This window comes from Physeter macrocephalus, chromosome 21, assembly GCF_002837175.3.
Source record: "Physeter macrocephalus isolate SW-GA chromosome 21, ASM283717v5, whole genome shotgun sequence".
Taxonomy (NCBI): Eukaryota; Metazoa; Chordata; class Mammalia; order Artiodactyla; family Physeteridae; genus Physeter; species Physeter macrocephalus.
Window position 1 is genome coordinate 21,305,156 of NC_041234.1, and position 13,371 is coordinate 21,318,526.

General features: G+C 42.5%; 1 protein-coding gene across 7 annotated transcripts in view; it reads left to right on the plus strand.

The window, feature by feature from the left end:
- SYTL5 (synaptotagmin like 5) overlaps positions 1–13,371 on the plus strand; it is a 136,781-nt gene that overhangs the window by 99,648 nt on the left and 23,762 nt on the right. For 6 of the 7 annotated variants that reach the window (XM_024116471.2, XM_024116476.2, XM_024116472.2 and 3 more), the window contains 4 exons: positions 4,938–5,046; positions 6,361–6,496; positions 9,271–9,479; positions 10,407–10,551. In XM_024116471.2, coding sequence (XP_023972239.1) covers positions 4,938–5,046; positions 6,361–6,496; positions 9,271–9,479; positions 10,407–10,549 — 597 coding nt within the window. In that variant the 3' untranslated portion in view covers positions 10,550–10,551. The remainder of the gene's footprint in view (positions 1–4,937; positions 5,047–6,360; positions 6,497–9,270; positions 9,480–10,406; positions 10,552–13,371) is intronic. The other variant, XM_024116475.2, reaches the window with a different exon arrangement.

The following is a 13,371-nucleotide window of genomic DNA, read 5'->3' on the forward strand; positions in this document are numbered from 1 at the left end:
ATTGCCTTTCATGTGTTCCCAGAAGGTACGATTATAAAAAGGACCTTTGAAAGTCAACAGCAAGCCTAAGTGGTTTTCCAAGGAAATCTTCGCCATCCCACCTTCAGGCAGAGTCAATGTAATATAAGGTCCCGTGAAATGATTGCCTAGCTAAAGGGCTCTCCCTTTATGTGGCAGTTTGGGCAGCCTTGTGTCCGTGATATATGACCCCACCTTAGACCTGTAAGTGTCTGAGTGGAAACTCTGCTTCCTAGTCTGGTGGAAAGTGGATCTCTCTCTCTTCAAAAAGCCTTCTGGAGCAGAGGAGGATGTCAGTGCTTTACCTATATCCCCATTTTCATGCATACGTGGCTCGCCATGGCTGTCCCTCCTGCCAGCCAACACCTACCAATCTTTGTAGGAGAGGCGTCCTCAGGCTGCTGGAGTGGGCTTGGAATGTGGGCATGGAAAGCCAGAATAGCCTAGGTATTTAAGGCTTCTGGGGCTTGAGGGCAGAGCCCTTGATCAATAACTGATGGGTGAAGGAGTGTAAACCCTCTCACTCCCTTGCCTCTGATTGGGACACCTCTGAGGTGTGACCTGTCTTATCCTCAGAGCTCCCCTGTGGGACTGAGCAAAAGTTACTCTCCATGAAACTTTGCCTGATATCACAACCTTGGTAAACTTCTCTTCACTTTGTGGTCCTACTACCCACCCTAATAAAACACGATAACAGGAATTTGTGTCTTCAGGTCTCCCCAGGACCCCAGAGTAGACAGCTTGTTTGCGTCTTCCTTGCCGCTGCTTCCCTGCACACACACCTCTGATCACACCCGACTCCCTTCCAGTCCTTAGACACATTCTGCACAAGCCCCACTGTATTCTGCTCATCCTGCTTTCTTAACCCAGACTAATCATCTCCCCCCACCCCCCTTCATATGTCATCATCTCTCCCATCCTTTAAGGACCAGACACGGGCCCCCTCTTCACCCCATTCTGGATTACTCTCTTCCCACAGTAGTTTCTTTGTACTTGTATTGGGAGCAACTGTCATCATTTGTCTGACATTGAGCTTGCTGTGTGGTAGAAGCCCTCTTCTCCCAGCAGTCAGGACCAATAACAGTAGGTCAGTTCGTGGACTAAGTCACAGAAGTCAAACACATACCCACTCCCCCAGTGCATTTCTTAATCATGTATTTTAACTTAAAACAAATACATGTGCATTCATTTTCAGGTCTTCTAATATAGGGGCCCTTTGTTTTGTGTGAGTATGGCTTCAGTGATTGAAATTCTGTCATATCCTCCTGGCATAAATTCTGACCCTAATGTATCCTAATCAACAGTTTCTAGTTTGAGTTTCTCTAAAGTGAAGCAAAAACTTAAGAGTACTTTCAAAGTCAACCAAGTGCAAAACCTTTCTAAATATTCATGATCTTTTTCCTGATTTGGAGCCCAAATATAATCCAATAGCAAATTTATTTTCAAATCTTTAGCTCTGATAAGTCGGTCAACCTAATTTTTATAGTAGCAGCTGTCTTTTTGGACTCTTCAATTTGTGACATTCAGTTATATAATTACGGCCACAAATATGCCTGGCATAAAGAGCTTCGGGGACTAATGCAGCTGACTTGATGAGCATGCACTTCAGCTGATGGGAGCAGGCACGCACGGTCTTTGTAGACGATCCTGCTCTTCACTGGGAATGGAGAGCATTCGGGCAGATGAACAGAGCTTCTGTTGAATATATATCTCCTGGATAGAATGAAAATGCATTGAAAGCCAGGTCTCTCTCCGTGTCCCCGTAGCACTTAGCAAAATGCCTTAAAATCATTACTACAAGAAGCCATTCCATATGTGTTGGTAGGATTGAATAAACTGAATTGAATTGAATTCTGCAACCTTTTTCTGAGTAGGAGTTGCTTGAATAATGTAAAATGGTAGTATGCCAGGACAGGATGTTGCCTTGGAATTTCCTTGCAAGTGTACCAAAAATACCCCCAAGATATTAGCTGTGTGCAGACTGTAAGATGACTCCCTCCTTTGGATTTCTTTTGTGTGTGATTATAATGCTGTAAGACTTCACCTTTATTATTTTCTACTCCCACAAGATTTGAGGACTGTGTTTATACCAAGTCACCAGCATATTTGAATTTCAGCTAGAAAGTAATGCAACATTAATAAATCTCAATAATGCATGTTTTGATCTCTACAAATATACTACACATTAGTATGTGACACCTGCACATATAATTTTTCCTGCCAATATATTTTCCTACCCAAAGATCTCAGCTGAAAGCAAACAGAGCTTGCACTGGTTAACTGTTGTTGTATAGAAAACTACCTTAAATCTTAGTGGCTTAAAACAACAATTTATTACTGTTGTTCTTGATTCTGTGGGGTGACTGGGCTCAGCTAGGTGGTTCTTATTTAAGGTCTCTCATACGGTTGAGGCTAGATGCTAGACCGAGGCTGAAGTCATCTGAGGGCTTGACTGGGCTGGTTGCTCCAGTTGGCTGTCTCATACTTGATGTTGGCTGCCAGCTAGGTAGGAACTCAGCTAGGCCTGCCAACTAGAGCACTGACGTGTGGCTTCTGCATGTGGCTTGGACCTCACATCATGGGTTCCCAGAGGGAGAATCCCAAGAATATTCATTCCAAGAGAAGAAGTAGAAGCTGTTCATTTTAAGGCCGGGGCCCAGAAACTGGCACATGATCACTTCTGCCATATTCTACTAGTCAGAGCAATCACAGAGCCCACTCAGATCCAGAGAGGACAAATACCTCACCTCTCATTAGCCATAGTACCAAAAAAGCAGTTGATCTCTTTTATCTGTCATAATATCCATTATAATTTTCCATTTGTGACTTTCACACAAACTAAAATTTACTGAAACCATCAAAACAATTAGAAAAGTCCTCTGACAAGGCACTCAATTTAAAATAATTAAATATTAGATGGATAGTGTATTTCACCATCTAATCTCATCTGTGCCCCTCGCAAGATAGCTGAATATAATACTTCAAATGACTTCCCCACCTTTACTAATAAGTTTTACCACCACCAAGAGGAAAGAAAGTAAGGCAAGGATTCCTTTTGTAATGGTATCAGTCTTTTTCGCTGAGGCTTGAACAGCCTTGGGCTTTCTTGTGGGTTTTGGGGTTTCTGAATTCTTTCAGTCTGCCCTCTCTCAGAAGAGAGCAGTTCTCAGCCCTTGACTCATTGCTCAGCAGTCAAGTTCCTGCAGGAAAAGTCTGAGGAAAGTACACTATTTTTCTTACCCTATTTATGAAAAATCAAAGTTCCGTTGACTCAATGGCAAACGGGAGACCTATAGGACAGAGGCTGTAGGTATGTGCTCACACTGCATTTTTAAATTTTAAATTTGATTTTGAGAAGACTGTAGATCTGCATGCTATTGTAAGAAATAATACAAAAAAAAAAAGAAATAATACAGAGAGATCCTATATACCCTTTACCCAGTTTCCACCAATGGTCACGTCTTACAAAGCTATAGTGCAATGCCACAACCAAGGTGGTGACATTGATAAAATCCACTCATCTTATACAGATTTCCTCGGTTTTCGTTTGTGTGTTTGTGTATTGACTTCTGTGCAGTTTTGTCACATGTGTAGCTTTGTATATTCACCACTACAGCCAAGATACAGAATAGGTTCATCTCCACAAGGATCCTTCGTGCTTTTTTATAACCACACCCACCTCCCCCCTGCCACCCCCATTCCTAACCCCTAGCAACCATGACTGTTCTCCATATCTGTTATTTTGTCCTTTCAAGAATGTCATGTAGGGCTTCCCTGGTGGCGCAGTGGTTGAGAGTCCGCCTGCCGATGCAGGGGACGCGGGTTCGTGCCCCGGTCCGGGAGGATCCCACGTGCCGCGGAGCGGCTGGGCCCGTGAGCCATGGCCGCTGGGCCTGCGCGTCCGGAGCCTGTGCTCCGCGACGGGAGAGGCCACAACAGTGAGAGGCCCGTGTGCTGCCAAAAAAAAAAAAAAAAAAAACCAAAACAAAACACCATAAAAAAGAATGTCATGTAAATGGAATCGTATAGTATGTATCCTATTAAGCTGACTTTTCTTCACTCAGCATAATTCTCTAGAGATTCACCCAAGTTGTTGTGTGTATCAATAGCCATTCCTTTTTCTTGCTGAGTAGTACTCCACGGTATGGCTGTACCACAGTTTATTTGACCAGTTATCTACTGAAGGACATCTAGGTTGTTTCCAGTTTTGTACTGTGACAAATAAAGATGATACAAATATGTATGTACAGATTTTTTTCAGTGTGCACAGTCTTTTACTTCTCTGGGATAAATGCCCAAGAGTGCAAATTGCTAGGGTGTATGGTAGTTGTATGTTTAGTCTTTTAAGAAAATGCCAAACTGATTTCCAGAGTGGCTGAACCATTTTACAGTCCCACCAGCAATGTTGGAGTGAACCAGTTTTTCCTCATTGAGTTTTAATGATGTGAATTACCAGTATAGCTTTTCATAGTTGGTGGCTGGCAGCCCAATATGAATCAGACATTACTGCCTACTTGCCCCTTCTTGGACACTTAGGAAGGCCTTGAGACATCAAGGACAGACAGAAGTATCTTCTAGGGCTGTTTTCAGTGACATCTTTATTCCTGCCTCATACCCAGTCCAGTTCTCAATGCATCACAGGCACTCAGTGTCCATTGATTCACCGAATGTGTGTTATATATCTCCTCTCAAATTCCTTTTACTTTAGCGTTAAATGTTATACTCAAATACCTTCATAGAGTTTTCCAGCCTCTCTTTTCTCATGCCTGAGGCATCTCTTGAACCAATAAGTGCCAACATGATTGAATGGGAATAAATTGTCACATTTACGCTACCAAGTAAATATTGTACATTCAAATATGGGCTACAAAATTACAAACCAAGCATTCTCACTTTTTCTTTTCACCTGTCTCGGCCAGGTGGAATTTGTTGCTGATATTGGCCTTCAGTACAAAGGAGAGCTGACAGTCATTTTACGTTACATACCCCCGGAGGAGAACCTGACACTTCCACTGGGACAGCTTCAAGGTAGAGAAAACAAATCAATGACTTTGATCGGGGACATTCCGTTTCTAGAAGTGTGGAAATAGGGATCAGGGGTTGGGTGGACTATGTTACTTTTACATTACACAGATGAAATGGAAAGAGTTAGGTGTCACTGTCGTTTAAGGAGAGTCGAAAAGTATATACTGTGTATGGGGAAGGGTGTCAGATTCTTACAAGGAAAGGGCAGAGTTCATACTTAGAGACCAACCTCAATGTTGAGATTTGTTTCCTGGAAGTCCAGGACATATAGGATCTTCCCCGCCTGCCGGGTGGAGTTGGGGGGTAGGGGGAGATGGGGGATGGCCTGCTGAGAGGGGAGGTGTAGAAAGCTGCTGTCTGGGTTTATGACATTCACAGCTGCTCAGGGCTTCTTGAGAAAGAAATTAACTTGGAACACAGAATACAAAGGAAAAGTCCAGATGGAGTCAACTTTTAAATCCCTTTTGCCCTTCTTCTTTCTTCAACTCTTACAGGCAGCTTCCTTTATCTTTCTTGTCCTGTCACCCTTGTCATTGTGACCCTGTGCAACTAAATTACTATCTCTCAACCTCAGTTGCCTCACTTCTTAGGGATATTGCAAGAATCAAATAGGTTCATTCATACAAAGCGTTTAGAACAGTGTTAAATAAAGGTGGTGGTGGAGGCGGTCGTTATTCATGTTGAGCGCATGTCATCAGAATAGACATGTGATGCGGGAAGAGTTTCCTCTCACCCCCAAATGTAATTGTGTCTGAGCTATAGCCTTTAGAGCTGGCCCAGCGTGGAGTTGACAATGTACGAGACTAAAATATCCAAGACAGGAGTTAGGAATTTTCTCTTTGGGGGTCTTGGCACATGTGTATGGCTTTCATTGTAGCTGTTCCTCACAGAGAGAAGGGATGTGGCCCAGGCAGCTCTCGGGGTCTTTTCTATTTTATCCCTTTATATGTTACAGGGGAGTATTTAATTTTTTTAAATTTATTTGCTCATTTTTTTCAACGAAAATGAAAGATACATCCCGAAAGAATGCAGTGGTGTAAAAGCATTTAAGTGATTACATGGAAAAGTATACAATAATGTAAAGATCTCATTCACTCTGAAAATGAAATAAATCTTTGTGGATTTTATTTGTAAATTTTGAAATGGAACCCATGATCTATCTCTCTTCCCTTCCCTTCTTTTCTCTTTCTCTTCCCCTCCCCCCATTCTCATTATCTCTTTCTCTTTCATTCTCTCTCTCTTCCTCCTTCCTTCCCTCCTCCTCTCTCTCTCTCTCTCTGGCTCTCTTTCTCTCTTTTTCTCTGATGGCTGATGTAGGAAAGAAGACCTTTAAACGAGGAAAGAAGAAGGATTCTCCTGTCATCTCTGGAGGAATCCTAGAAGTGCTCATCAAAGAGGCAAAGAATTTGACAGCGGTGAAATCAGGAGGCACTTCTGATAGCTTTGTGAAGGGGTAATTTTGTTTGAGCTCATTTTCGATGATACTTAATGGGAGATGAAAAGGTCTGTGATCCATGAGACAGTGGTGGGCTGTGAGGCTTCTGTGTTGTTCTTATTCTAAATGTGTGCTAGGAAAGAACTCCCCTTCAATGCTGGCGCTTACATTGAAAACAATGCGAGAGAGATCTGCTTATTCTAGCATATTTCAGGATGTCCTGTGACTCTCGCCCTCAAGACTGGCAAATTTTCATGTGAGATTCATTTCTCACAGGAGGAGAAAGTATGATTTTCTACATGTAATATACTTGTATTGTGCTTTTTATCATTTGGTGCTGACTATATGCAAGGTCAACAAAAATATTGGATCCTTGGTATTTTGCTCTCTCCGGGGAAAGTGTAAAAAGTGGAGATGTCAGAGCATCATCCCTAGAGATATCCACTGGAGAGTGCCTTGGGGAAACTCCAAGACTGCCTCTTGGGCATTTGTGCCCACTTTGTGGAGCCCAGGGCAGTTTCTTGAGGGAAGGCAGCCCTTTTTAATGGACCTTCTTACCCATTCAAGGCAACCCAAACAACAAATCCCTCCTGATTTCTGTTTGAGATTTTTCTCCTATAATTAGAAAAACTAGAACCAGCAGGATATTTTTCATTCATTGCAACAAACACATACATGCACACATTCCAAGCACTAAGTCCTGCAGTTCCAAAAATAAGACATGGTCCCTGCTCTCACAGAGCATCACAAAATGCATAAGGTAAAACAAAGTCCTGTGATGCCAGCCATGAGGTTAATTCTTTGAGTCAGATGACAGTATCATTCCTCTCCTCAGTCCTTCTTAGAAAAGTGTAATTTTCCCTACAAGGAAATGAGTCAAACCTTTATGCTCACACAGTGTAACTTTGGTAAGGGCGAGAATAAGGAGAAGCAGATGTCTGGGGCTTCCCCACTGGTGAGTGTGTGTGCCTGAATCCCGGTCCATCTGTCCTTGACTCTTTCTCCCGGGAGGTTTAAGCACAGAAGAAATGCTTTCTGTGGATCCTGCCCTTGAAATTTGCTTCCCCAGCCCTACCATCTAGCTCTGGCCTCTTCCTGCTCACCGGTGGGGTAAGGGTATGGCTTCTCGCCCATGAACTCATTGGCCTTGCACGGATGACTTAACTTCTTCTGGAATAGTTTTTATTTTATCATGTTGAACATTTGTGAGGCAGAGATAATAAAGGACAGTATCTTTGTTTTATATATATATGTATATATTTTCCTTTTTAAAGGCCAGTAACTTTCTAGTAAATTCTCTCCCTAGTTACACTTAAACATTGAGCTGATTTTAAAGGGACCTCAGATTTTTTGAAAAAGAGCATGAGAGAGCAAGAATAGACCTTTGTGTAAAATTTAATATTATAAAATATATCAGTAAATATTAGGTCTGTCCGTGAGCCAACATAACAGTGGCTTAAACAAGACAAAAGTTTTTTCTCTCGTATGTAAACAAAGACTAAAGGTAAGGTATCCCATTGGCCAGAACTTAGTCACATGGCTATATGAGCTACAAGGGAGGCTGGGGAATGTAGTCTTTGTTCTGGACAATTTTGTGCCTAACTTTTAAAAAATGAGATTTTCCTGGTGTTTTTTTTTTTTTGAGAAAAATAGGGAGAGAATGAATATTGGGAGGTAAGCAGTCTCTGTTTGGTACATGAAATGAAATCTCAAGTGTCATAATGTATCTTCTTTATTGTAAGGTCATTTGTGGTATTTTTCATGTTTGATGTACTAATTTCATACCCATAAGTCTCCTTCCCTAAAGTCTGCCCCCTGACTCATCAGGTACTATGATCAAAAACAGAGTAGAGAAAATGAGACAGGGAAGGGAGGGAAGTTGATAAAAATATGTTACTAGGCAGGTTACCACTGTGAGCAACTGGGGCTCAGTTCCACTAAGGAAGCATCAAGGAACTCTGTGGAATGTACCTTAGGATCATCCCTTCAAGGGACAGGGAAGCTGGGAGACTCATCCACCAATTTCTAAAACTCATTGGTTGAGGGTTGCTCCTGGGGACATTAAATTCCCAGTAATCCCAGGGTTTCCTGCACAGAAGCTGAGTCAGCTCACAGAGCACCAAAGTCCTTAATTGGAGAAGCAAAGAGACACAGGCGCTTGAAGTAGGAAGCTGTCCACATGCCAGGAAGTGCTCATCGTGGCTTCATGTCACCTCAGACGTGGGCCAAAGGTGATAGGAGGCAGAACATTATTACGTAGTGTCTCCCACAGGAGGTATTTTCATTTCAGTAGGAGGGAAGGACCAATACAGGATTAGAAAGGAGAGGACGGGGGACTTCCCTGGTGGCGCAGTGGATAAGACTGCGCTCCCAGTGCAGGGGGCCCGGGTTCCATCCCTAGTCGGGGAACTAGATCCCACATGCATGCTGCAACTAAGAGTTCGCATGCCACAACTAAGGAGCCCGCCTGCTGCAACTAAGGAGCCCACATGCCGCAACTAAGACCCAGTGCAACCAAATAAATAAATAAATAAATATTTTTTTAAAAAAAAGAAAGGAGAGCGTGGTCATTTTACCATTGTCCCACTTAAAAGAAATAATAAACCATTCCACTAAATAAACCCAGATTTAAGCATATCTGATGCTGGGAAAGAAAATCAAATAGACACACAGATAAACACACGCACACGCATACACACACGAGGAATTATGGGAAATTGATATGGCTACGCAAGGGTGCCTTTTTCTGCTTTGCTGTCTCACTGATGGCTTGATTGTGTTTTCTCCTGCAGCTACCTGCTCCCTGATGATAGCAAAGCCACCAAGCACAAAACTCTGGTAATAAAAAAGAGTGTTAACCCTCAGTGGAATCATAGTTTCATGTTCACTGGCCTGCATCCCCAGGATATAAAGAATGTTTGCCTAGAACTTACCGTCTGGGACAAGGAGGCCTTTTCCAGCAACGTATTTCTGGGAGGAGTTCGTTTGAATTCTGGAAGCGGTGAGGGACTTGGTAACCCTGAGACAGTCTGTGACTTGGCATGGGGCAGGGGAGTGGTTCCTGCAGGTTTGATATGTCCTAAGTGTACATGTAGTTTCCTCTTAGCCGACTCTCGAAATTTCCACAGATGCTCCATTACTTTAGCCAAGGATTGGTTCATTGTTAAGATTACTACTATGTAACTTTGTATCCTTCAGCTAGAAGTTTGGGGTGTATAATGCTTATATTCAGTCCTTTCATAAAATACCATTTACACTTTAGTCTAAGCGAATTTCATCTACTTTCTTGGGCCTTACTTCAGGATTTGCTCGGGAGAGGATCACCAAGACAGCACATGCTTCTGACCGGGGAGAGAAGGACTTCCAAGACCGACTTGACTTCAGACCTCTTCTCAGTTCTGTCCATGCTTGCAGCCATTACACTGCTTGAATCGAAAGGAAATCCATTTTTCCCCTAAAAAATAATGTCTCGTGTTGTTCAAACAGGTCACGGAAACACACCACCGATTCCACAAGACACAACTGTAACAGGGCTAATTGGGGGGTGGGGGGAATTACAGCAGTAGAGCACGTGTATAGATTAGGGAGAGCCAAGACTATCTCTGCCACTAAAACAAAAACTCCCAGTTCAGCCTGTTCTGTTGTGTTAACTCAGTCTAGATGAGCCAGCTTTCTACTTAAACTACCAAAGTGGGGAAGAAATGAGCCCCTAGGGCCATTCTGATTTGTTCCCCATCACCTAGGCAGAGCAGAGTAATGCAGGCTACAAAGGATGTAGTCCATGCTAACTCCACTCACTAGATATGGTGAGAACAAGCCACTGAAGGGCTCTCTGGTCAGCAGGTCCCCCTCAGAGGTTGATAGGTGTCTTCCAGAAGATCAAAACATTTCATTTGTAAAGTGTAACGCTCCTCTTTCCCTTCTTTAGGTGTGAGCCATGGGAAGACCGTGGATTGGATGGACTCTCGGGGGGAAGAGCAACGCCTCTGGCAGAAGATGGCGGACAATCCTGGGACTCCGGTAGAGGGCGCACTCGTGCTCCGTGCCAGCATGGGGAAGAGTAAGCTCTAAGGGTACCAGTTCTCCAAAATGAGGCCTCTTGGGACTGTCTGGTTGTTATTTCCTACCAGTAGCAGGCTTGGGACCTGGAGTCTGCTTCCCTGCCATTTCTCACCTGAGGGTATTGGGACATGAGAGGAGAGACGTCAGTGTCAGGAACACCTAGGGTCTTGCCAGGTGTCTAAAAAAAAAAGCATGTACCTCTCTATGTGCATGGGCCAGGGCTTTTTTGATTGGATGATAGAAAGTATACCACACTGTCGTGTCAACAAGCAAATTGTGCAATGACTCATAGGCTTTATACCGTAGGGGAAATGGCACATGCTTCTTTGAAGCTGCAGTTGAGATTGGGAGTCCCCAAATTTTTTCTAATTGTGAGTGACTTTAGGTTTTCTCAAGGTTTGAGGGAAAAGGGGGCCATTTGGAATGTAGACCACTTGAAGAGTAAGAAGAGGGGATAGTGGGAATCCGCATGATCCAAAGAAGGCATTGTGGGGATGGACGCTGGGGCAAGGGCACGGCCCTCTCATTGTAGCCAACTTGTGGATTAACCAGGTAAGTTTTCAAGGTGAACTGAGGTTTTTCTGTGGTGACTATGTAATTGATACTCTAAATCATCCCACTTTTGGGAGTGAAGAGAGCTAAATCATTACACCAGAACAACAGATGTAAACCAGGATTGACCTGGCAAAATTGGGATGTAGAGTCACCCTAATTATGACCTAGCTATTAGCTCTGTTGTAAACATTTATTTTATAAGATGTTCTAAGCTATTAACTAAGAGGGTATAAGAAGCAATGCACATTTTTGAGCCCCTACTTGTGTTATGTCTATGATATCCCATTGCTCAAAGGAAGTCATATGGCCAAGCCCCAAATCAAGAGGCAGGGGAATATACTCTACTCACATTGAAGCCATGGCAAGAGCAAGGATGCAGGAAGGAATGAAGGATTGTGGCCAGGAGTTCAATCTACCTTACCTTCTGTCACCTGGGATTCCAGAGACTTTAGCCACCAAACTTAGATATGAAGGGAGTTAAAGCTGAAAGGGACCTCAGACCTTGTTCCTTATTTTGAACATTCCAAATCTGCAGCCCAGAAAGCAGAAATGACTTGCCCAAGATCATATAGAAGCTGTGAGTGTATCCAGACTTAAATCCAGGGTGTGACCCCTAGGCCAGTGTTCTTTTCACTGTGGTCTTTGGCGTGATCCTATGCTTATCGTGATGGACAAGAGGACATAGACCAAGGGAGGTGGAGCAGAGTCTGATTATTTGTGTATGAACGTACCTGACCCAATCTTCTTCTGGAGTCATATTCTAGCCCCTCAGCTCATTTTTTCACTTGAATTCATGTATTGATAAAATCCTTAAAAGGATAGATGCTGAATTTTACTAGTAGGAAAGCTAGAATCATCTTCAGGCTTATTCTAGCTAATTGTTCCATATTCTGAATTTCTTCTTGAATTTTGAAAACAGGTTTAAGAATATATTTAGCATTATTCTTAGAAAGGGGAATAAGCAATCCATATTCATTATTACTAAAAAAACAGGCTCTCTAATTCTAGAAAATTGAAGTTATTAGTCTAGTGTAGCTTAGTGCATGTGGTACATTTTTTTAAACTCACACCCATATCTCTATGTTGCCCTTCTTAAAAACAGAAAACAAAAAGTGTACGATCATCACTACTTCCTAGATTGGAAATAGAAATTGTCTTCAGACTTGATGCGACCGAGTATGTCTTCAGAGACATTTTTAGGGGAGGTGAGAGAGGGTGGCGATGGTGAAGCCTGGAGACATCTCTAAAGTAGACAAAATGAGGTAGATTTATTCACTAATAATAAAAGTGGCAAAATTAATCAATTCCAAAATTTATAACTCGAACTCAAGATGAGCATGAACTTTATGTATTCAGACCTTTGCCACGGTCAGAGCAATTCTGTGTCGTGACTTCGTAAAATCCAACATCTAACTGGGCATTTCCATAACGCAAGACCCAGGTGTGCCTAAGTCCATCAGAAACCTGTTGGTGTGGCTCTTAAAAATAAAAGGTAAATTGATCTTTAGGTTACTCTTTTTTAAGTATAGTGTAGAAGTACAAAAAATATTTTTAATGTAAGTGATACATGTGAATGGCATAAAACTCAAATGGTTCAAAATTGTGAAAAGTTAAGTCCTATCCCTTCCTCTTCCATATCAGAATATATTGACAGCCTCATTCTTTTTTATGGCAACAGGGTATTACATTATGGGATACATTAAATTTATTTAACCAGTCCTATCAAATGCCACATTAAATATGGTTAAGCTATCTATGTTTGGTGGCTTTTCTAAGCAATCTTTTTTTCAAAAATAAACACTTTGAAATTCAAAGTGAGATGTGTATATTGCACAGCAATTCTACTTTTGGGTATTTATCCTACAGAGATAGATACATATGTGAGAAATGAGTACATAAAAGGGTATTGCTTGCAGAAGATTGGAAACAACCCAGAAGCCCTTCAATAGAGGCCTTTGGCAATATCATACATGCCTAATTTTTCTGTTTCATTAACTGTTCCCTTTCCTTCTCTGTTAAAGATTGTTAACATTGGATTCTTTGATGCTTGTTCTTTCTCTTCTCCTCACTTTATCCATCCTCTCTGGCATTATCATGTATTGTATGCTACTGGTTTTTTTTGTTTTTGTTTTTGTTTTGTGGTACGCGGGCCTCTCACTGTTGTGGCCTCTCCCGTTGCGGAGCACAGGCTCCGGACGCACAGGCTCAGCGGCCATGGCTCACGGGCCCAGCCGCTCCGCGGCATGTGGGATCTTCCCGGACTGGGGCACGAACCC